The 24,522-nt window shown below is 40.5% G+C and overlaps 2 protein-coding genes across 2 annotated transcripts in view; both read left to right on the plus strand.

Moving 5' to 3' along the window:
* The first annotated feature begins 652 nt into the window (after positions 1-652).
* creg2 (cellular repressor of E1A-stimulated genes 2) lies at positions 653-6,151 on the plus strand. Its single transcript, XM_050049655.1, has 4 exons — positions 653-1,147; positions 4,317-4,486; positions 5,260-5,373; positions 5,488-6,151. The coding sequence occupies exons 1-4, from the start codon at positions 731-733 to the stop codon at positions 5,627-5,629; spliced, it is 843 nt and encodes a 280-aa protein (XP_049905612.1). The 5' UTR covers positions 653-730; the 3' UTR covers positions 5,630-6,151.
* Positions 6,152-9,395: 3,244 nt separating this feature from the next.
* mgat4a (alpha-1,3-mannosyl-glycoprotein 4-beta-N-acetylglucosaminyltransferase A) overlaps positions 9,396-24,522 on the plus strand; it is a 49,962-nt gene continuing 34,835 nt past the window's right edge. Inside the window, exon 1 of the mRNA XM_050048312.1 lies at positions 9,396-9,937. Coding sequence (XP_049904269.1) covers positions 9,844-9,937 — 94 coding nt within the window. The 5' untranslated portion in view covers positions 9,396-9,843. The remainder of the gene's footprint in view (positions 9,938-24,522) is intronic.

Here is a 24,522-nt window from a genome sequence, read left to right on the forward strand (position 1 = left end):
ACGGTTGTTCAGGCTGGTGCTGGTGTAATGGTGTGGGGGATATTTTCTTGGCACACTTTGGGCCCCTTAGTACCAACTGAGCATGGTTTAAACACCACAGCCTACCTGAGTATTGTTGCTGACCGTGTCCATCCCTTTATGACCACAGTGTACCCATCTTCTGATGGCTACTTCCAGCAGGATAACGCACCATGTCACAAAGCTCAAATCATCTCACACTGGTTTCTTGAACATGACAGTGAGTTCACTGTACTCCAATGGCCTCCACAGTCACCAGATATCAATCCAATAGAGCACCTTTGGGACCTTTCATGGATGTGCAGCCGACAAATCTGCAGCAATTGTGTGATGCTATCATGTCAATATGGACCAAAATCTCTGAGGAACGTTTCCAGCACCTTGTTCAATCTATGACACCAAGACTTAAGGCAGACCTGAAGACAAATTGGAGTCCAACCTGGAACTATAGGTGTACCTAATAAAGTGGCGCTGTAAAATATGTAAGCAGTCCACATATACTTATGTACTTTACAAAGTACCAGTACCTTCAAAGTTGGATTTGGATCTGTCTTTGTGATATATATTATAAAGTTAATTTCCCTGTATTGTCAGCAGGGGTCGCTGTCAAGCTGCTCTCTGTTACTAAACCTCCTCGTGTTACGAAAGCAAACACACGTGAGGTTGTAAACAAACGAGTGGACCAGGGCGGCCATTGTCAGAGCTCAATGATATGAGGGCCCGTTACTTTCCCCTGGCGCTGTTTGCCAGCGTCCTGTGCTTGAGTCACAGCTACACCCTGAGGAGCTCCGTGTCCTGGGTCGTCTCCTCCAACGATGTGGTGGAGGACGCCGACCTGTCGGAGGAGGTCGCCCCGGCGCTGCTGGTGGACAGTGCGGGGCTGTGGAAGCAGGCGTACCCGTCCTCAAACGTCCTCGGAGACAGCGTGGAGAGCCCCGGGGAGCTGGTCAAGCCCGAAGACGACAATGTGGCGCAGCTCTCCTCCCGTCTGTTCTCATACCGGCTGGAGAAGGTGAAGAAGTCCGGCAGCAGCAGTCCTCCCCCGCACCAGGAGACCGCCAGGACTGCTAGATACATAGCTCACTACAGTGACTGGGGACATCTGGCCACCATTTCAACTCAAGACAAGGTAACACACACACAGAGGGAGGCGCCCTTAGTTAAAATGTAGGGTCTCCTCAGTTATAATGTGAATAAAACCAGTGCATTTCTGTATTTAAACCAGAACTAGCTTTAAAATCTTCTTAATTCAGAGTCAGGCCTGTAGCAAAGGTGTAAGAAATACTGAGGTCCAGTGGTGGAAAACAACTACAGGTGCATCATGGAAAAGTTCATTCGTTGCCCCTTAATTTTATTCTAAAAGTGAAATGTTCACATATTCTCGATTTACTAAACATAAATTGAAATATTTCCAGACTTTTTTTGTTTTAATTTTGGAGATTGTGGCTCACAGCTCATGAAAATCAAAAATCCAGTAGCTTAGAATATTACCTAAGAGGAACCAAAAAATAATTTATACTACAGAGATGTCACCCTTCTGAGAAGTATGTTCATTTAAACATTCAATACTTGGTTGAGGCTCCTTTTGCATGAATGCAGAGTGACATGGAGGCGATCTGTGGCATTGCTGAGATGTTATTGAAGCCCAGGTAGCTCTGATAGCGGCTTCAGCTCGTCTGTATTGTTGGGTCTGGTGTCTCTCATCTTCCTCTTGACGAGCCCCCATGGATTCTCAATGGGGTTCAGGTCAGGAGAGTTGGCTGGCCAATTAAACACAGTAACACCATGGCCAGCAAACCAATTATGGGTAGTTATGGCACTGTGGGCAGGTGCCAAGTCCTGCTGGAAAGGATAATCAGCAGCTCCCTAAAGCTTGTCAGCAGACGGAAGCATGAATTCAATTCACTTTTATCACTTTTATTTTTAAAGCCCAATATCACTAATCACAGTTTACCTCAGAGGGTGTTACAGCACATGACATCCCTCTGTCCTTGGGCCCTCACAGTGGATAAGGAAAGACTCCCCAAAAACCTTTTAAGGGAGAAAAAAATGGTAGAAACCTCAGGAAGTGCTCAAAAATCTCCCGATAGGCAGCCGTGTTGACTTTGGACTTAATAAACACAGTGGACCAACACCAGCAGACGACTCTGGGGCTTTGATTTCTACATTAAATGCAAAATTTACTTTAATCTGAAAAGAGGACTTTGGACCACTGCGAACAGCGAGCTCTTTCAGCAGTGATCTTCTGTGAGTTACCCTCCTTGCAGAGGGTGTCAGTGAGTGTCTTCTGCACAGCTGTTGTTGTCCAAGTCAGCAGTCATCCCTATGATGTGGTTGTGTGAACTGAGCCAGACTGAGAGATTAGGAAAGTTTAGTTTTGAGTTAATTAGCTGATTAAAGCCCTTCTCAGGACTGTGTGAGTCCAGAATGTGTAGTTGAACTTTTTCTACAACAGCTACAACTATTAATTGATTAGTTGTCAGCTATTAAATGAATCGCCAACTAATTTGCGATTGTTTAATTGGTTTGAATGTTTTCTTTAAAGAAAATAGTCAGAATTGTCTGATTCCAGTTTCTTACTGGTGAATATATTCTGGTTTCTTTACTCCTCTATAATTGTAAAGAGAATATTTTTAGATTGTGGACAAAATAAGATTTTTGAGGGCGTCATCTTGGACTTTTAGAGGCCATAATCAACAGATGAATAAACAATAAAAATAAATGTTAGTTGCAGCCCTACTTACAGTTTACTTGAGTATTTCCACTTAATGCACCTTTTTACTTAAAAGCTGGGCCTACTTCACTACATTTCAATAGGCATTTATAGTCACTGGTTACCAGGGGTGTGAATATAGACAGTGCAGGCAGGGTGATTGCACAGGGCCCAGTGGTTGGAGGGGCCAACAGAGAGAGTGGGCCCCTCCAACAATATGTTGGGCAGAAAAAAGGGCTCTTGCAAGTAATTCAGATTGCCACCACAGAAATATGCCTCAAAGAAGGACTCGCATTAAATTAAAAATGGTGCCGTTTGCTACATATGTCATTGAAATGGCAAACCCATTGCCATGGTGTGGCTTGTTCTACATAAAGTATAAATTAACAAACTATAAAAAACAATTCAGTTACATGAATATTTCCTTATTTTCTTAGGGATTTTTGCCATATGTACATATATGTAAATGTAATGATGATTTCTGGGTAATGTGTAAGTTGGTGTTATCCAATGTCAAGTTTCTATGCGATTGTGTGATGAGAGGATGAGATTATATGGCAGCTAGTTTAGGTACATAACTTGTAACTAGCATGCAGTAGTTTGTTTAGTTTAGTTTATTTGAGAAGGGACAGTGCAAATTAATAAATACATATGGTATAAAAATCCCAAAATTAGTCAAAAGGCTATTCTTTATTTGTAGTACCTTGGCCAAGATGTTACACAGGGCTACGTAAAATACAACAAAGCACAAACAAGCAAACCAAAAAACAACACAAAAAACAACTGGGGCCTATTGTAGCTACCTGACACCACTGCTAATTACTTTGATTTTAAAAACAAAGTATAAAATGCATTCTCTAGATTTGAAGCCCCTGCAAACCCTCACAGGTGTTTTCGGTTATGTGGCTGATTGGGTTGCAGTGCTGCAAAGCTATGCTGGGATGTAAGCAAGGTCACTGTGCACGAATGAGAATGACAAAGTTGTGACCACAAAACAAAAAACCCCTGAAGTCCTTTTGTGCATTGATGAAAGAAAAAACAAAACCAATCATCTTTCAGGACCTTGAGGGCTCCATAATTCAACACTCTGAAGGGACCATTCTGCATAATGCTGGTAATACTTTTACTCGGATAGAACTGTGAAAGCAGGACTTTTACTTGTGACAGAACATTCTTACTTGGTAGCATTTTTACTTAGATCCTTTGCTTAAAGGGACAGTTCGCCTGTTTACCTGTAGTGCTGTTTATCAGTCTAGATTGCTTTGGTGTGAGGTGCCAAGTGTTGGAGATATCAGCCGTAGAGATGTCTGCCTTCTTTCCAGTATAATGGAATTAGATGGCACTCTGCTCTTGGTGCTCAAAGCGCCAAAAATACATTTGGAAAATTCTAAAATTAAAAAAAAAAAAAAAAATCATGACCCAGTTACTCAAGATAATCCACAGACCTTGTTTTGAGCAGTTTCATGTGGGAACTTCTTTGTCACAAGACTCCATGTCACTTTAGCGTGAACCCCATTGTGTATCTAAAATGTTTCTGATTTGGATTTTGTGCATTTTATTTATTACCATTTGTTAATATCAACAGATCAAAGGTCTCCCCTTTGGGAACATCTTCTCCGTCAGTGATGGACCGCTGGACAACAGCACCGGAGTCATCTATTTTTATGTGACTCCGATGGACAACACTGTGTCAGACCTGAAGAGTAACCCCTACGCTTCTCTCACGTTCTCAGAGGCTGAGGGAGAATTCTGCAGGTACGCATCAACTTGTAATTTGCTCACCTGAATTCACGGATTGATCTGCTAAAAGGTCCCAAGGCAAAAAAAAAATCACCCCCATTAAACCCCAGGTTGTTCCTGCAATGTAGGCAATATGCACAGTGGCCAGGTAACAACCCCATCATCTCCTTAACCTAACCTTTCTGTGTAATCAATCTACCGTTTATCTAGTTCCTAAAATGTTGAGGCAGAGGGTGCTTGCTGTAGCTCTGGTTGAGGGTGAGAGGCTGTCAGTAAATAGTTTGTTGGACACAGGGAAACAGAGATCTGTGTGGGTACATGAGACCCTAAAAAAGCGGGTGGGTCATGGGGAGTACCACCAGTTGGTCCAGGAGCTTCTCCTCCATGATGGACATTTCCAGGCATATTTTAGGATGACTCAGGGGCAGTTTGACAACCTGCTCTCTGTCGTAGGGCTGTATAGCTCTGGGTATCCAGCAACCACTACCACCAGTTTCTCCTCCATTGTTTACCAGCTGGAAACTTGTTGTCATGACCACCATAGAAGGCCCGCCTCTCAAATCCTCCTTTATCACGCCAGTTGATATTGTGCTGAATTTAATATGTACCAATCAGTTTACACACAGGATGCCTGGAGCTTTTTGGGGCCCTTTGTTGCCAGCTTTCCGTGGTTGGTGATTCAACCTTAACTGAATTAAATGACTTCAAGTCACAGAGAGGCTCGGAAAAGCCAGAACCCCTGTTGTACATGTGTGTTACAATGGTGACATGGTCGTCTGTGTTTCAAGGCAAATGGTGTATGATCCAGAAGATCCAAGATGTGCTCGACTCACTCTAACAGGCAAGATGGTGGAGGTGGCCCCAGAGGAGCTCGCGTTTGCCAAGGAGGCAATGTTCACAAGGTAACTCAGCTAATGGAAGATATGTTTGAATACATGTTGGCTTCCTTCACTCCTAAAAATAAGGGAAAACAACATATTGTTAAGTATCTTTATGTGTTTCTCCTGTCTTTGTAGACATCCTGTGATGACAAAGTGGCCAGTGGGACACAAGTGGTTCTTCATGAAGCTGGAGTTGATCCAGGTCTGGCTGCAGGACTGGGTCGGAGGCGTAGCGCTCATTCCACTGGAGGACTACTTTAAAGCTACTCCTTTCTGATCACACCCCTCCCTCTGCATCACGTCGGCCTGCTCAGATCTGTTCAGCTGCAGACGTCGCTCTAATAAGGGGCGAGAACTCCCAAAGCAGCAACGTGCAAAGAACATTTTCAATATCTTTTTCAAACACTGTCGCCATTTTAATTTGTGAAAGAGATTATTGTTCACTTTTTCTCTTTTGACCTGCAACACAAAATCAGTTCATGAGTGTCCTGTGTTCGGTGAGTGAATGTATTTTAAGTCAATAAGCTAGTTACATGGAATGGTCGCAGTCATGTCAAATTTCATTTAAGACATACTTTATAAAAACTGGTTACTATTTTATGGGTTTGCATTGAAACACGTGTGCTGTGTGGAAAATAAATGAATGTTAGCACGCACAATATGGTGCATACTTTTTAAATAAAATATTAATTTGTTGTGTTCAGTCAGCATGTGAACCTTTAAAGAGAATTGTACCGTCAACATGTCTGAGCTCTGGTTTTTTATTTTGAGACAAAAGCAAATAAAGGTAAAGAGCCCAGTTTAAGTGGTTATTTAAAAAGAAATGAACCCGGATAGCTGAAACCCTGAAGATTAACTGTATGCACACAAATGAATCATCATAGCCTATATCATGTTGTCTGACTCATAACAGAATTTGTCACAGCGTAGTTTCGCTTTCGTGCGTGGCACAACCCAGACTCCAGTACAAAAGCACCACTGGTGACAAATTAAGTTTAGTGAAGTTTTAGTTTCATCAACTCACTGAATGTTACAGTAGTATGATAAGAACTTATAGGAACTTATTTTCATTGCAGTCATCTTTCAACAGAAATACTTACTATAGCTGACATTTAAACATGTGAAACCTTACCTTTAAACGTGAAGAAGGTCATCAAATGTCAAGCCTGTGGTGTTAATATCTATTAGGAAGTGCAGCTGGTTTTGAAATCTGTCTGATGGAGAAGGTAATGCAAATAACATCTACATAAACGCAGTTGAGGGCCTGGCCCCTAGATGGCACACAGTCTACTTGTAGAGTGAAGAGTTTATTTAAAAAAAAACCATTTTGTCAACAAACACCCTGAAAACACACATAAACAGATACAAACAGATAATTCCAGGATAAATAAACTCATAAATTGTTAGAAAAAATACATTTATTGATGAGATGCAAGTAAAAGAATCTAATGATAAGAGTGTTGATTTGCTTTGTTAGAAGATTACATAAAAAAGACAGACAATTCATTTTCATAAGAGGGAAAGATCAAAATCAATTTATTGGGAAATAAATGTGCAGAAATCTTGCCAAAAATACAGGAGTAGGGACAAGACTATAATTACCAGCATAAATCTGATGGAACCAGCTGACAAAATGAGCAGTCTGCATCAATGGCTATTTTAATATCATTGTAGACATACCTTGGTGGGATAGAATTAAGAGACATTACTCAGGTTAACTTTAATTTCAGATGCACATCCCCAATATATATCTATCTATCTATATATATATATATATATGTATAATAGCACAAAATATTCTAGCTCAAAATGCCCCTTATTAAAGCAAGATATATCACTATTGATTTGTGATAGATTTGTAGGATGTTATGAAAATACTACTTTTATGAATGGTTATCCTCTCACAGTGATATGCTAAATTCCTTTCAGCAGCTAACTGGCCCACATTTTGGGCCCTATGCATAAGTGTTCTCTGTGGGCCCCCTATACCCTTCCTCTCTTGATCCATGTCTCTCTCACACACCTTTTTGAATTCTTTTTTTTTTTTTTTTTTTAAACAAAGTCAATTTGATTTATTTCCCTTTCTTTATTCCCTTTTTCTTTTTTAAGAACCCTGATTTCCCTTTCACAGGGAACTACATGACAGCAGCATAAGCAGTCACTCACTCAGCTCTCGATGCATTTATTAGAGGCAAATCCTCGTGCAGGGGCGGACTATACCATTTTGCACCTTGACGGGCTGAAAGAAAATTGTAAACAAAACCAAACTTTTTATTCCAGGCCTTTCGAAGGCCCTCCTCCCATTGGGGCCCTGCGTAACCAGTCCCACTTCCCCCCCACTAAAGTGCCCCTGGCTAACATACATTCCTTGCATTAGCTCATGAACAGCCCATACATTCTGAGCATACTTCACTGACTAGCTTTGCATTAGTTGAAGTTTCCATCACTTGGTGGGAAACTTATTATTAAGTCCACCTGCTGCAGTTATTACATACATGGCACTCACTGGTGCATTCAACTAATATTCATGTCTTTATGATATTATTTGTCAGATAGCCAAGATGCAGTCTGAATAATGTGTCAAGACAGTAAGCCACTATACTGTAGTTTAAGACAGTATAGTGGCTTTCACTCATTGCATATAGCTGTACTTGTTTTTGATAAATAAAATTAGAAATCTATTTTTATTTTTTTTTGTGGGGAGAACCACAGGTGGATTATGTGACAATGGGCCCCTGGCCTCATATGCAAAAGACCCCACCACCTCCACTACATAAGAGCGAGACACACAGACTTTGTAGTGGTTTTGCCTCTTTTTTTAGTTTTGCATCTTTTTATGGTTTTATGTCTCTTTGGTACTTTTGTGGTGTTAAAATACCATTTCTCTGTATTAAGTTTGTGTCTGTGACATAATTTTGTGTCTCTGTGTGGGTTTTTTGCTCCTTTTTGCAGTTACATTGTGCCTCTTTGTGTTTACCTTTTTTGCAGTTCCTTTGTGCCTCATTGTGTTTATTTTGCCTTTTTTGAAGTTATTTTGTGTCTCTTTGTTTGATGTGCCCCATTTGAAATTATGTTGTGTATCTTTGCATTTGTTTTGCCCCTTTTGTAGTTATTTTGCATTAGTTTTGCCCCTTTTGCGGTTATTTGTCTATTTATGTTTGTTTTGACCCTTTTTGTAGTTAATTTGTGTCTCTTTATGTTTGTTTTGCTCCTTTTTTGCAGTTATTTTGTGTCTATTTATGTTTCTTTTGCCTTTTTTTGTGGTTATTTTGTCTCATGTTTGTTTTCCTCCTCTTTGCAGTTATTTGTCTCTTTGCATTTGTTTTGTCCTGTAGTTAATTTTTGCCTCGTTATGTTTGCTTTACTTCTTTTTGCAGTTGTCTCTTTTTGTTTGTTTTCCTTATTTTTGCAGTTACTTAGTGCCTCCTTGTGTTTATTTTGCTCCTTGTTGCAGTTATTTTGTGCCTTTTTGTGCCTTTTTGAAGTTATCTTTTTGTATGAATACATGTTTTTGTATGTGTATATCTTTGTCTTTATGTTAACTTTTGGTATTTTCCTGAAGGAGTTAGTTTGAGTGACATTTTGCAGGTGAAAGCCAGGGGGCCCCCCAAAGCAGATCCCGCCCCCCCGCCCGCCCGCCCGCCTCCAGCGACACAATAACTTTCTAAATCGATCATAAATCAGTCATGAAGCGGTTTGTTAGAGGTCTTAAATCACTCTGCTTCCTCTCCGTCATGATCTTTTAAACTCTCACACCAGTTGCCAATTATCGCGCGAGTACGCAGCTTGCTCCATTAACGGCAGAAGTTCACTAAATATATAAACGACAAACCGCCCTCACTTTAATAGACAGGAGACGCCAGCAGTGTTATGTGTATAATGTTGAAAACGGGCTTTAGTTGCTGCATTGACGCGACGCTCAGCTAGTCAGCAACCCGCTGCTTTCTTTTTGTTAAACTCATCTGTTGCCAGTTGAAGCGGAATCAACGTGATTTGAGGCGTTGCCTTTCGGCCAGCGTCAGAGAGCGAACAGCCTATCCCAGAGGACCTAGCGTCACACACACGAAATGCCTTCTACTTGTAACTTGTAGCTAACGACTGGACTGTAAAGGCACATACAATGGACTGTAACAGCAGCTAGCTAGTTGTACCTTAACCCACCATGTAAGCGGACTTGTCGGGGGCTATCAGTTGACTCGTGACCGACCGCTGTAGGACGGTACAGGAGGAGCCAGCAGCCCTCCGAACAACGACACGAGAAGACGCACCAAGACTGAGGGTTACATCCGAGCACCCACCTCCCAGCGCAGCGCAGAAGTCAGTGCTCGCAGCCCGGTTTGGCTACACCGTTTTTTAACCGTTTGACGCCCCCATATGCCGGCGCCTACGCCCGTCTCAACACCCTGAAGGCGGAGAGAGACGGAGGGAGGGAGCCAACGGCAGCTCCGGGGTCCCCGACACTCAGCCGAGGAGAGGCATCGCTGAAATGAGATGAGGCTCAGAAATGGAACTGTGGCCACTGCGATCATTTTCTTCACGTCTTTCCTCAGCCTGTCCTGGTACACAGCTTGGCAGAATGGCAAAGGTAGGCTGAGCACCGCCATCACCACACGAATATGAGGTGTAATTGGCTTTTTTAGGGGGAAGGGACAGTTGCGAGGCCTCGTTAACAAACTAGCTGACGTGGGTCCAGCAGCATGTTGTGGGACAGCAGGTGTTACCATCCGGTTTCAGCCCCAGTATATGTGCACAAACAGGCAACCTTACATTCCTTGCATTGTCGTGGTGCAATGTACATTACACAAGGGGTGCTCAAACTCATTTCTGTGCATTCCCTTTTTTGTTATTTGAAGTATCCCCACTGATTCATGCGTTTCACAATCACACTTTGACAGCATGGCAGATGATGTAGTCAGTCACAGCTCATTGCTCATCTTCACACTGCTATGTTTCCATCCAGCCTCAATCAGTTAGGCAGTTTGCAACACTTCTGGATAATCACACCATGCAATGCCATTTCACATCCTGCAGAAGCATTAATCTGAATATTAACCAGGATTTTGCTTGTCAGATATATGGGTTCTCAGGCTTACACAAGTGTAGTGCAAAAGGGCAGAGTGTTTACTTGCCTGGGTTAACCCAAGCCACGTGGGAGGGTTATGGGCCTTAGTCACTTGTTATCAGCAGAGTGTAAATAATTGCAGCCTTTAGATAAATTCCAAGCCAAGGCTTCATGTTGTGATTACGGCACAGCTTATCAGCTTGATGAAATAGTTTCCTTTAAATGGAGTCCAATGAATCCAACTACTAGAGCAGGCTTGATTAAAGTGCGTGTGTGCTAAGCAAAGGTCAAGAGACGATGCCCTCTGTTCTGACTCCCTCACCTGTTGATTCAGTCCAATATCTGTAGTCAGAACGAGGATTTCAAGCAGGCCTCTGTTACAGTTGACGATATCAAGCATTGATGCAGTTAAATACTTTTCATCCAGTGATCATAAAGGAGTAAAATGACCTTAAATTATAGTAGCCTCAGATTAAGAAGATGTTGTTGTCCCAATAACCTCGACAACATGAACTCTCAAGGATGACTGTTATGTCGTTTTATGGCTTTTATATGACTTATCACGGTGGGACAGTCACAGGTGCCACTAATACCATTAATGATGGATCGGTTGCATTTAATTGTCCCAGTAAACCATGACAGTGAGCCAGCATGCTCAACGCCAGGACCCTGAAACTGAATCAAAAATGGAATTCATCAACCATCAATTTTGTTACTGGCTCCAGTGCTTCTCCTACTGTGATATGCCAAAATGTCTCCAGTGAAAAAGGCAGTGAAAACTCAAAATGTGATAGACTTTTTTGACTTGTCATAGTTGAAAAAGCACAGGTGAAATTGCACAGTTCCATTAAGCGTCCCAGCCAGCGTGGACAATACCAGGGCCTCCCCTGAGTGGAATGCAGCTATCATTGATGTTATTAAATACAACCGTGCTTGTCCTGTGATATATCAAAAGGTATGTGAGACATCCCTAAAGAAATAGTACAACACTACCCAACAAGAAAGCAGGTTAAATCTCGCTCATGCGTTTGGTAAGCAGGAAGGCACTAACACACTTTTTTATAGATTTGACTATGGTTTTACGACTTCTCATTTCTTTTTTTTTCTTTTTGCCTGTGTGTTAATATCCTCTCTCAAGGCATGTGCAATACTTAATATATCTCCTGTGTTATGTAGGTGGTGTATCACTGTACTGTCAAGTTTAAATATTGATTGCAGCTTGGTGTGGCACTATTGCCCAAACAGAATTTTCCCCAGCAGGCAGTAAAGTATATCTTATTTTATCTTATCTTGATTTGCTCGCTTGTATGCTGCCCATGTGTTGTCACTTAAATAACATTGTCTTATATGGTCACACACACGCAGCATTAAGAAACAAGAAGACTTCAAGTGATACACCACAACAGAAGTTTCCTTGGGAGGTCAGGAACTAGCAGTTTGTAAAGGGCAAGCTATAGCAGGCATTTAGATAGGGCTGGGTATCGGTACTCGGTACATTTAAGGCAGTGCTTCCCAACTGGTCCAGCCACGAGGTCCAGACTTCTCCTTAGTCATTAGTTCTAAGTCCACACAGTTAAATTTACTCAGGGTCATACTTGTGTTCGGCCATGTCTTTGAGCTGTCTCTGTTAAGCAGCTGTCTGTTAGCCACTTACTCTACACTCAACTTGACACATTCGTAAGTCACCTGTGGTTCATTTAGAATAAACCTGTGACCCACTCATATATGGTATCAACCGAAATAACCCAGTACTATGTAGTACCAAAATGTCTTTAGTCAAAAGATACCTGCATTCGATCCATTTTGCCCCGGCAATCTGATCCCGAAACGTCCCGACTCCCCACCGGATTAGCAAACTTTCTGTTGCTGCCATCGCTGGAGCCATTCTCCTTGGTGAATGGTCAGTTTAATGTCCGCCCGGTGAGCACGGGCTAACACAGCAGCAGCTACTAACATCCAGCATCGAGCCGTGTAACATTCCCAACAAACTCACACAAAAGCCAAAACAGCTTGACTCTCATTAAGCTCATTAATAACCATCAGGTAGCGTTAACCGTGTCATGCTAACAGTTAGCCCAGTTCTCCCCCGGTGCTGAGCTCACACTCGCGCAGCAACAGCTACACCTTATAAAGCCTTTGGTGTGGTGAAGTGGAGTGCGGTGTAAAACGTTCAAAGGTATGACTATACTACACGCACCTTCGTTCACATTATGGGTATCGAATGAAGTACTTTAAGGGTCCTGATATTGGTACTGGTATAAAATTTTTAAACGATACCCAGCCCACATATACACAGCATCCCCAAACTAAAAGAAAATTAACATTGTTTGCTATTTTTTGAATACCATGGATGTATGGTCGACCTATCCGTCATTTTTAGTGTAATGTAGCGTCTCTCTACTTTGTCTTGTCTATAAGTGCAACAAGTGTCTTTATGTCACCTATGTGTTGATGAATTGGAGAGCATGGTTAATACTATTGTGTTGTTGCTTCTTGGCAGCATCTCTTTCCTAAAATGCATCCTGTGTGTTGTCAAAGATGCTTTCTTCCTTTATTTATGTTTTCTTTTCCTAAGCTGTAGCGCCCTAAGCAATTTGTTTAATCAAAGGTTTACTTCAGTTTAGACTACAAGATGTGTCAAGTGTGCATCTTCTGGGGGTAAACAGGGTGCGAGCGGTAATGAAGATCTCTTTTTGGCATTTTAGTGAAAGCTAGAGTATTGATTTATACCATCAACTCTGGGCAGCATTCGTTTTTGTGAAGGCCACTGACACAAATAGCTCTCATTCGTTGCTGAAAAGTTGCATTATTTGTGCACAACGCTGGGCTGTTTTCTTTTTGTGAGAGAGCTCAAATGTAACACAAAGTATCCTAGCGAGACAAGACTTCTTTTAAAGGTCCCAAATAATGTGCAGTTTACTCACTTACATGTTTGCAGAAAACGATCTCGGATGCCTGAAGCTGAATTTATCAAACTATCTTCAGCTCATATTTCATTATATTAATTCCAGGGTAAATAAAACTCTGATTAGCGTGCAGACTTTACCTGGATTAACAACATCACGAGCTTTATTCACATACTGTACGTTGTATTACACTGGCTCCTTGACTCTCTGTGCTCGTGTTGTTCCTTGTCTTAACATGAGATGTTTGAATAAACCTTTTCTGGCTTTCTTTTTTTTATTCCTTAACACACGAGGCTCTTTTATGTGCCATATCATTTCTCCCTGTGGTTATAGATGGCTTCTTCTCTTGATGCTGCCTGGCGTGGGTGTTTTGAGTGTGCTTGGCCTCAGGCATTAAGTCATTCTGAAAAATGAAAAATTTCAAAACCTGTTCCAGTAGTTGTATACAGAAAACATATCTGTATTCAGGCTCTTGACTGCGTTGTATGATTTAGTCATTGTAGTCTATAAGACGGTTGTTTCGGGGGGCTGTTGTGGTTGAGAGGTAATCTTGGGCGACGTTTTTATTTATTTATTTATTTTTTTGTCTGACCCTTTGCTTCCGACAGCCTGTCTTGTTCCTGGTCACTTGACTGCTGTGAATGAGAGCTGTGCCAGTCAGCTGTCCAAACACTCCATGTTGAATGACTCTCCAGAATGTGTACTTCTCTGTCAGAGTCCGCCTCATCCCCCGGGGAGAGGCCGCTCTCTGGTATCTCCCTGGTTATATCTCAAATAGACCTTAACTATATTGTTGTTAATGCAGGATAGATATGAATAGCAATGTAGGAGATAAAAGGTGGGACGAAATTTTGATGTAGTGCGATAATTCCTATTGTGATCGGCTTGAATAAGACAAACAAACTTGCTAACGACTACACAATCTACAAGAACAAGAACTTCCTGAACATAAAGCACACTGTTGACATAGCAAACATGCGTTAACCACCTCATTTGTTGGCAACCTTTTGTGAAGACAATGGCGCTACCATCACCACATTATGCCGCCACAAATTGCTTTTAAAAACAATTTTCTTTCCCCTTCAGGCGTAATTAGTTACTCAGGGTTTTTTTTTTCAGGAACTCTCATTAAAATCAAGAATTTCACAAGCGATATCTACAATTTCACAGGAACATGAGTCAGTCTCACAAAGCAGTCATCACACACACACGGACTCTAATTAAAACAGTCACAGGTGTTATTGAAATATCAGTAAGTAGAGCTTTGAAATGCCACAGAGGAGCGAGTGTCCCTGACTTCACTTTGATTTGCAGTTCTTACAGTGGTAAGGTGTCTTCTAGGGATGATCTTAATGACGTGTTCCTTGATGTTTGAACAGAAGCCTAAACTCAGACTAGTCGACCAGTCTTACAGTAAGAGAACACGCAGGAAACAGTCAAAATTGAGCACAATGCAATGTATAAGGTTAAACACCATACAAAATATTGCATTAAAGAGCCCATTTGAAATTGTCAGTCATGTTTTTCAATAACCAAATTGTATTTTAATTCCACTGAAACGTGTGGCACTTTGCACAGTATCCTAACATGATGAAAACTCAGTAAATTCAAGTTAAAAAACATTTATTGAAAACAATATTCTTGAGGAAAATGCCTGATTATCACAACAGCATTTTCATAGGATACACAATCATATAGCAAACAATTGATCCTACTGTTAAAAAAAATCATTGGAACGTGCTGATATGTAATTTAAGTGTGCACATCAATAAAAGAAAATATTAGAAAGTTTTTTTTTTGATCAAGGTCTTTTTTATTGTCAGATATATAGAAGTGGGCAACTTGAACACAGAACAGTTAAATCAAATCTCTGTATATACTCACCCCTGACTACTGGACCATTAGTAAATTTACATGCAGCATACATTCATACAAATAAGTAAATGAATAAATAGATAAATTTAAATAAACATGTACATTTACAGTTTCACATTTACATAACCAGCAACATAAATGCCAGATAGAGGAAAGTGAAATGAAGAAATGCAGATAGCAATACATAAAGGAAAAAAGAAAAATAAATAAATAAAATAAAATAATTATAAAAAATGACACTTGGATTACATAGATATGGTGGTAGCTGACATACCTTCTACAAAAGAAATTAATGGCTGCCAGGTGGTATACAATTTCCTCGTGGACCCCTTAATAGTATATCTATTTTTTTCTAGGTGGATGTGATGCATAATTTTAATAGTAAGTTAACAAATTGTTTCTGATGCTGACTAGCAAGGGTAGCCATGTTTAATCTATGAGTCAACTCACAGCATTTAGGCAGTTTTTCCATTGCAAACTAAATGCTAATGCTAAACTTTTACAGTTGCTATGGTAAGTTAAAAGTTACAAAATTAAGTTCATTTAAAAATGCCAGAATGCATTACCAACTAAAAAAATAAATTAAAAATATGTTTTGTATTTGTTTTATCAAGGACTGACTAACTGAGGTCAAAAATAATCTTTTCACTGACTCTGACCAAGAGAACAATCAGAAACAGTGAGTTATTGATGGGCGTAAATAATACCGTGTAAATAGCCAAGTACAATCACATGGTAAATCTCATGCTTTACTTAAACTCATCCATCCATCAGGCCTTTTCTTATCTCTCAGTGGTGCATGTGATACGTCTTGACTAATGAATTGAATGTCATTGTGGTGACCAGCATCCATTGGTTTATCAGTAGCATGAGCTTACAGGACATATCCATAATGTAGGAAAGTGAACTGTATCACATCTTTATTGTTATTAAAGGTATAAAATCCAATTAGAAGTTTTAGAATGACGTGTTGAAGATGTTTCTACATGATAACCTTGTTATTATTTCGATTTCACTAAGTTATAAGTGTATTAAAGCTGTCTCTGTGATATCCAGCTGTGATCTGAGACGACTCTCAGATGTTTATTGTCTCAGCAGATTTGCTGAGAGTTAGAGTAAAAGTTACCAAGCACAAACACTTCCTTTTTGAAAATGCAACTTCCTCCATACGTTCCACTTCTTTTGTGTTTTAAGGCATGGTTTTCTTTAGTCATCACATCATTGCGAACACAATGGGCCAAAAATAGCAGCAGTGATTGCAGTTAAAGCGGCCAATGGAGCCGCCAGATAACGAAGGTGTTAGGCAAGATACATGGTTATTAGTTAGAACAGGAGAGAGTATGGCTTGTACGTTGTGTTCCCTCATTTGCAGTGTCTGGTTGTGTGTGTGTGTGTGTGTGTGTGTGTGTGTGAGAGTGTGTGTGTGTACCCATTTGGTTTGTGTGCACTGTGGGGTAGGGCAATCTGCCAGACAACTCCTAAGTGGCCTGGAAGGAAGAGAAGAGTAGAGAGGCCAAATCTTAAAAGAGAGAGGATGAGAAGAGCCTGAGGTGGGCTGTATGATGGAGAGAAAGGATGAGAGTGCTGACAAGGCACTGAGACTGTGGGATAAGTTTTTTATTTTTTATATTTTGTACCCTGCTTAGTCACAAACACCCACCTTCCTTTATCCCAGACAGCCTTTACTCTGTCCAAACAGGAACAGGCGTCTTTGGCCGTTCGTGAGTTAACAATCCCCGTTGTTTCCCACCTCGTGCTTCTGCTCACTTCCTGTATCGCACACTGCTATTCATTCATTCATTCATGCATGTTGCTTCTGTTTTTCTGGAAAGAATTCCCAGACGGCACACAGTTTCTCCTCAGCGTCAGGGAGGAGAGATGGTGGTTGTTTTGTGCTCTCTGTTGATTAATCTGTGGCATAAGCTTGCTGTATGTACAACGATCAGTTTGTAGTTTGTGTGTATGTGGTCTTGCATATCTACAGGCATTGTGACAGCTGTGCTGAAGATGATGGCTTTGTCACTCAACAAAAACGAGGAGTTAACAAGTTAAAGGCCAGAAATATTTCACAGGGATTCATAAATTCTGGCCTGCAACCATCTATTAATTTTCATTATTGGTTAATCTGTCCATTATTTTCTTGGTTAGAGTTTGGGTAAAGCAAAAATAAATGTGCTTTGAGTTTGTCACACCACAAAAAAATGTAATAAACCACCCAGCCAGGTTGGAATGATTAAAAAAAGGCCAAGTATATAAAGTTAGGTTTCAAAATCATGAAAAAATAAGAAGTATTCTCTGCTCTAAAACGCTGGGGGTTTAGTCGACTAGGCATGTTTACGATAATAATTTAATTATTAAATGATATATTTTGGGCGGGGCAACACAATGGTTTGAGTTGAAGGTGTGAGAAAGAATAGTATCAGTAACATTGTTAACACTGTGCTACATTACAGAGAAATACAAAACCGTACTAATGAACCTTCATTAATATAGGCCTATATTTTATCTACAAGTGCACGTCACACACTGAGCGAGCCGCCTGTTAATGACGCTGTGGGCTAATGGGCATGTAGCTACTTCCATGTTTCAGATGATACGTCATGTTTGTAGTCGACCAATGAAGATGAGTTTACATATCACCTTGGGTTCGTCCTTCACCTTCTCAAAATGATCCCACACTTTGGATTTCCTGCCCGACATGTTATTAACTAGCCTGTGGAATAACCCCAGGTACCAGCCCTGGAAATTAATGTGACTCCTGTCTGACTGCTGAGTGTGACCTCTTCCTGTGTTTGTCCTTTCAAATTAAATTCCCACATGGTCCAGTCATACAGGTTTTGATTTATTTTGACAAGGCGCAGCTCCTAATAGAGTTTCACATTTGTTTTATTTATATTTTTTTGTTTTGTTATTCTGCGACTAAGCAACCAATGAAATCTTGCTGACTAATGACCTGGTTGAGTAATGTTTGGCCTACTATTAGGGGGCAGCCCTTGAAGTGACAGACTTTCATAGCAGCTAACCAGTAGCACAGCACAAACACACAAGGCTGAAGAACGCTGCTCCACAACGACAGACTCTTCTTATAACGTGGGGGAGAGGTTATGTTAAGAATGGGGCAATGATTTCAGGGCTGCCAAAAATTCGTGGACACAAAAATGGTGTAAAACAGATTCATGATCCAACACCACAATTCAGTACTAGACAGTTCACAGTCTTGTCACATTTTTCCAACAAGTATTGAAATTTTATCAGAAATCACTGATTTTGCTTAATCTGGACTTTAATTGATTAATCGTTTGTCAATAAGATTCAGAAAATTGTGAAAAATGGACTCTGTTATTTCCCAGAGCTCAAGGTGATGTGTTAAATGACATGTTTTATCCAACCAACAGCCCGTAAATTTAAAGCTTTTCAATTTATATCCATGTATGAGAAAGAACTCATCAAGTTCCCACATTTAAGAAGCATGTTTCCCTTTTTTGCTAAAAATAAATATATAACAAAAACGATTATCTGATTATGAATTTTCCGTCTATCCACTAATTGATTAATAGACTAATCGTTGCAACTCTACTGCACACAGACAGTCCATGCAGACTCTCACTGTTCTGAGGAAATGACATAATTTTCATCATGTGAATCCTCGTGGCTGTGCAGATGTGGTTTCAGATTTTAGTTTAAGGGCAGATTTCCCCCAGTTTCCTACTGCAGCTGCTTAACACAGTGCTCTAAGATAACCACAAAGTAATTCACTGTTACTTGGTCGTACAATACATACTCGTTTAAAAACGTATCAGCTGAAATCAATGCCAAGACTGTACTGTCAGTACATGATAGTTGAAATGAGAGATATAGCTTTTTGGGGAACTATTAGAGAAAATAGTAAGGGCTTCAAGTACGTTTTTTATTATCTCTGTGCCAGCTGTTGTCTTGATGAATTTATTAATGGTTTTGCTTATAAAATGACAAAATTAATTTTGAAGTGCCCATTATAATTTCCCAGAGCCCAAGGCAACATTTTCAGATTGCTTTTTTTTTTTTTTTGTAGACTCAAAGTTATTCAGTTGTCTGTCAAAATGAAAAGGAAAAGCACAAATTCCTGACGCCTGAGAAGCTGTAAATGTTTGATATCTGTGCTTGGAAAAATAAATGAAATAACTTGCGGATCATTTCCTGTTAATCAACTGATCTTTAAATCGACTAATTGCTCCAGCTCTAAAATTAGCTTTTGGAGTGGACTCTCCAGGCTCCCACAGGATATCATTATACAATTGATTGGTGACATCCCTGAAAGTGGAGTTTCCAAAAAAAGAGTGATAGCCTGGCTGATAGAAGCCGTACAGGAGCCAAGTGGAGCCAGAGGAGTGGAAGTAAGCAGAGCTGGGCCACGCTCTCAGCTCGGTGCTGTCAGACAGCATGCTCTGCCACAAAGAGACACAGCAGGCTGCAGGAGCTTATCATGACTTACTGCACAGTTAAGGGGGAAGTGTGGGTGGAGGTCACAAAAAACAATGAGCCCATGGCGAGGAAGCAAAATGAAGAATCTGGGTTGGAAAGTTGCCAAGAGGGCAAAAATTAATCCAGCCCTCTTCTGATGCTACTTTTCTTTTTGACCTCGCAGCCCTGCACTTAAGTTTAAAAGTGAAGTGAAGGGGTTGTGGTGTATTGAGAAGGAAAAAAAGGACAGAATGAGACAAAGGTGTGCGTTTTCTCTTTCTGCAAACTACAGGGAAGCGTTCAGGGAGTATCACTCGCCTACTCATGGATCGACTTGCACTTCTCCTCAGGAAAATACCACCAAAGATCAATACTACTACTCTGTGTGTGTGTGTGTGTGTGTGTGTGTGCGCATGCAGTATCATTTATGTGTGCTGGTGTGCACGTTTTTTCTCTGTGAAGATAAGTGTTGCAAGATTTATACCTAGTGAGACTGTTTAACCAAAAATGTTCAGTTTATATTAACTAGTTTCACTCAAAACTAGCACACTGATTGGATCTTTTCTGTCCAGCGGATACAAGCGCCACACAATATATAGCTTTTCCTGTTTTTATCCTATTAATCTCAAGTTAATTTTTGCACCATCTGTCCTACTTTAGAGATGACATCCTGGTTAAATGCTTTGTGTTGCACATAGCAGCTGCACTGTACAACCACGTGGCTGGCAGGTGCATCACTTGAGGGTCTCCATACATGCATAATGCATGTGGGCATGTTTTGCATACATGTGCATCTTATTCCGACAGCATGTGCGGCAGGTGGAATCTGTAGCTCATCTGAGTTCATTAGAACAGGCTCAATGACGCGGCGTCTTTTCAGCAACCCAAATAAGTTTAAGGACAGTTAGATTTGTTAAGGTTGCTTATTTCACAGTCTAATGCGAATAAAAGCTGAAGTGCTTTTGAGGTAAATTGGCTTTCTGTCAGAGCGCCGAGACAGTCTGCTGAGATGGAAATTAGGTGGGAAAAAAAGTATTTTGATAAATGGGACTTCTGGCAAAGTGCCCCGATTCAGAGTTTAAATAGGGTGCATTAAAAGGAGGAAGGACAAAGAGTTTCAGTGAACGTGAACTCAGGATGATAATTTTGGCTCAACACCTGATAACTGCCTTTGTAGAGATAGAAATAAAAGTGTGTGTTGCCATATACAAAGGCAATAGTAGCATCAACGTTTCCAAGAAAAACTGAATTCTCTATGAGTGTTGGATTCCTCAGAATAGACTCTTTCACCAGCCTGTGCTATAAGGCACTAACACATGACATGCCTTACTGGCTTTTCTGTAGTGCTTTGACCCTTTCATCCAATTCTTGCCAGGTTTTGTTGCACTGAAGTCGAGACACTTGGCGGGCAGAGTCACAGTTTAAAGGAACAGTGCAGTATTTTGAGCTGGAGCTTATTCAGTCTTTTGCAGAGAGCTAGATGAGAAGATTGATACCACTCATGTCTGTACAGTAAATAGGAAGCTAAGCAGACTAACGTAGCTTAGCACAAAGATCTGAATCAGGGGGAAACACCTAGTCTGGCTCAGTCATTTTCTGACATTTTCTTGTAAAGGCACATTGTTTAAGAAGTCTTAAAATGTCATGTTTCAGTCAGCACCACAAACAAAAACTCCTTTTATTCCCGTTTTGTTGGGGTGGGGGCAGAAAACTCCAAACCTCAGCAGATAAAACACCATCCATGGCAACAATAGAGATTTATTTTTTTTTGGTAATTTGGGTTAATTGACCTTAAAACACAATTTCCACTGAACAGCTGGTGTTGAGTCATCTGTAGTTCTAGGGAAATATAGCCAAGCCTGTATTTCAAGGAAAATGAATCATGAATTTGAGAGATCACTCTGTTAAGTACCTCTTTTGTTGTAATATCTAAGTTACTGTTTGGAAACACGCTCAGCAGCAAAAGTCAAGGTAAAAACCAACCACAGATTCACTATCCTTTGGTGTTTCGCTTCACTGTATTTGCGTTTTTTTTTCTTTGGTTCTGTGCAGTGGTTTTTTGATATGTCACACACCAATAATTCCCACACGGAAACAGCTACAAATAGGTTCCCCGTGAAGGTTTTTTTTTTAAGTTGAATTAAATTGTATTAAATTAAATTAAAATAAATTGAATTAAATTTTTTTTTTTTGGCTAGAGTTTGCCTCTTTATTAGGAAATGGGTGCACACAACATCCTGATACAGTCAATTAAAAATTCATTCATAACTTTTTGTATAGGCCCAGTTGAATATTGCAATAATAATGTGTGTTTATCACACCAGTTTGCCACGTGTTGCTACCTCTTTACAAAGCCCTGACCTCGCCTGAGCGTTGGGGGTATATGTCCATAAACGTCCCAAGCACAGACAACAGACAGAGGTCAGAGTCTTTACCTGTACTGCCTGTAAAATACATAACCAAACACTTCTAGTGGGTCACAAGTGATAATTGAGAGGGATTGCTTTGGTTTGGGTCTGTACATCATTGTTTTTCCTGCATAGTATATATTTAAGGAATGAAAAATAGTGCTTATACTATGTATAGCATGTTAATTAATTCAGACATATAGTTGAGGTTTGATGTCTTTTTTCATCCAGAATTTAAGTATTTGAGCGCTTTTCTAGTCCTTTAACCAATGTGCTTTCACACTCAGTGTCATATTCACCCACACATATATTTATACGCTGGTGGCCGAGGCTACTGTTCAAGGGTCACCTGCTGCTCAGTTTTTACACAATCACACGTTGACGACACAGCCACAAGGAGCAGTTCGGGGTTCTGTATCTTGTCCAGACAAACTGTAAAAGAACACTGGACAGCCATTAAGTGGGCAGTTGTATATTTCAAAGTGAAAAATGTGCTTGAAAAGTCAAACTTTAGCTTTAACGAAGACATCTGCATATTATGTGCTGCAACTCTCTCACTCATGCAAACGTAAACTGCACAAGTCCTTCATCAGCACTCGCGAGCCCGCAGTCAGCAGCATGCATCAGCAAGGGAGAGCGAGGTCAAGGACAAGATCACTGCGAGGGCTTTTGATGAGCTAATGGATCGACTGATAAAACTCTTAACACCCTGGTGAGTTCAGGGTTGGATTTCTGTAAAGTATTTCTCAGCACTAGGATCATCCTTGTCCGCTGTTGTGAGGTTCAGACGACGGGAGTTTGAAGGTGTTTGCTGTCTGTCAGCTCTCCCTCTCTAACGTTTAGTCCGCAGATACCTAAACGCTGTAACTGAGGTCATAGTGAGTAAGCACAGTGTTGTAACAACAGCAAGCATGTTGTGACTATGAATCAACAAGTGCGTTTAAACATTGTTTGCAAAGGAGACCTTAAAGTACATGTTTACAGCAACAGTTGGTAACCTCTATAAAAATAACTGAAACTGTCACTATGTTCTGAAAGTACACGAGACAGATAGTCTGTGAAAAAAATCATGTCCCTCCTCCTCCTCCTCCTCCTCTTCAACTGCCTCTAATAGCATTCACTCAAATTTACTGTGGCGCACCAAAAACAATCAATCAGAGCCGAGGAGTCTCTAATGCACCTGTCAATCACTTGCCAAACTAAGCAGCGCTGATCAAACACAGATTGTCTTACTGCATCGCCTCAGATGTTTTCAGAAACATATTTTAGTGTACTGTTCAGCTGTTACATGAGAAAGTTTGCAACCCTGGCCGCTGTTACCGAAACAGTTCAGCCAACACAAAGCACCACTGACCAGCCCTAACCAACTTCCTCATTTCACAGCTAAACACCACACTAAAATATGCTGCTGTAAACATCTGACGGGTGAAATGGGCAGTAACACTATCTTGAGCTATATGTTGTCCGCGATGCCCAGTTTGACAGTTTTGACCGCCGTTCACGACGAGCAGTGATCGACATAATTGACAACTGTGTTAGAGACTCCTCAGCTCTGATTGGCTGTCTTCATTCTTGTACAGTAAGGCCATTAGAAGCACTACAAGGCAGAGGAGTAGGATTTTTGTCACTGATTATCTGCCTCAGTTAGTGCTGTGTGAATATAGGGAAAGTTACAGTATATAGAATTTTTTTAATATAAAAGTGAACAACTGCTTTAATATATAAGTCTTCTAACTTCTGATTCATTTATGATACAATCTATAGTCAGTTTATGAACACGATCACATTTGTTCTCATCCAGATGTACTCATTGAGTCCAGATATTACAAAAGAGGATTTCTATTCATATTTTGGATGATTAAATCACAGTTTTTTTCACGTGAGTAACCGAAACAAGTCCACACAGCCAGTTTCTGAAGCATGGAGGATTAGATGCCTTCCAGTCCTTTAAAATGAGTTATTTGGCTAGCACCATGCCCATCAAAAGAGCTGTCTGCATGATAGAAGTGTTAAAGAGTCCTTTAAACATCCAGAAAGAGCCAAGTCCCTGTCAGGAGAGAGTGACCTGTGATAAACCCCAGAAAAAAAAAATCATGACCAGAATGACTAGATTAGTGAACAGCTCCAGAATAAATGCAAAAGTATATTGTTGTTTGACTTGCATTTGTCACAGACTGGAGATACAGATATATGTCTCTCTGTTCCTCTTTGCTGGGAAAGACGTTTTGCAGATATGTTGTATGTTTACAGGAGCATAATTAAAGAAACACATGAACAACACATAACCAAATACAAGCTTCTTACAAGGTCTTGAATAAGTCTGCGCACATCTGTTTGTAGTTCAAACCTGAATTTAAAGCAGATACAGTCAGACGCCTCCTTGTTTCATCTATCATCTTCATCTGAACTTTTTTTTAGCAACAACATGTGGTTGGCACAAATTTTCAAGAGTCAGTTTTGCAATCATGTCGCAGTACAC

The sequence above is a fragment of the Epinephelus moara genome, chromosome 7, assembly GCF_006386435.1.
Source record: "Epinephelus moara isolate mb chromosome 7, YSFRI_EMoa_1.0, whole genome shotgun sequence".
Lineage (NCBI taxonomy): Eukaryota > Metazoa > Chordata > Actinopteri > Perciformes > Serranidae > Epinephelus > Epinephelus moara.

Excerpts from the sequence above, each read along its gene's own strand:
- creg2 (XM_050049655.1), top strand. The coding sequence starts at position 731 with ATGAGGGCCCGTTACTTTCCCCTGGCGCTGTTTGCCAGCGTCCTGTGC. Across the intron at positions 4,487-5,259 it reads GCTGAGGGAGAATTCTGCAG|GCAAATGGTGTATGATCCAG; the intron begins GTACGCATCAAC and ends CTGTGTTTCAAG. Across the intron at positions 5,374-5,487 it reads AAGGAGGCAATGTTCACAAG|ACATCCTGTGATGACAAAGT; the intron begins GTAACTCAGCTA and ends CTGTCTTTGTAG.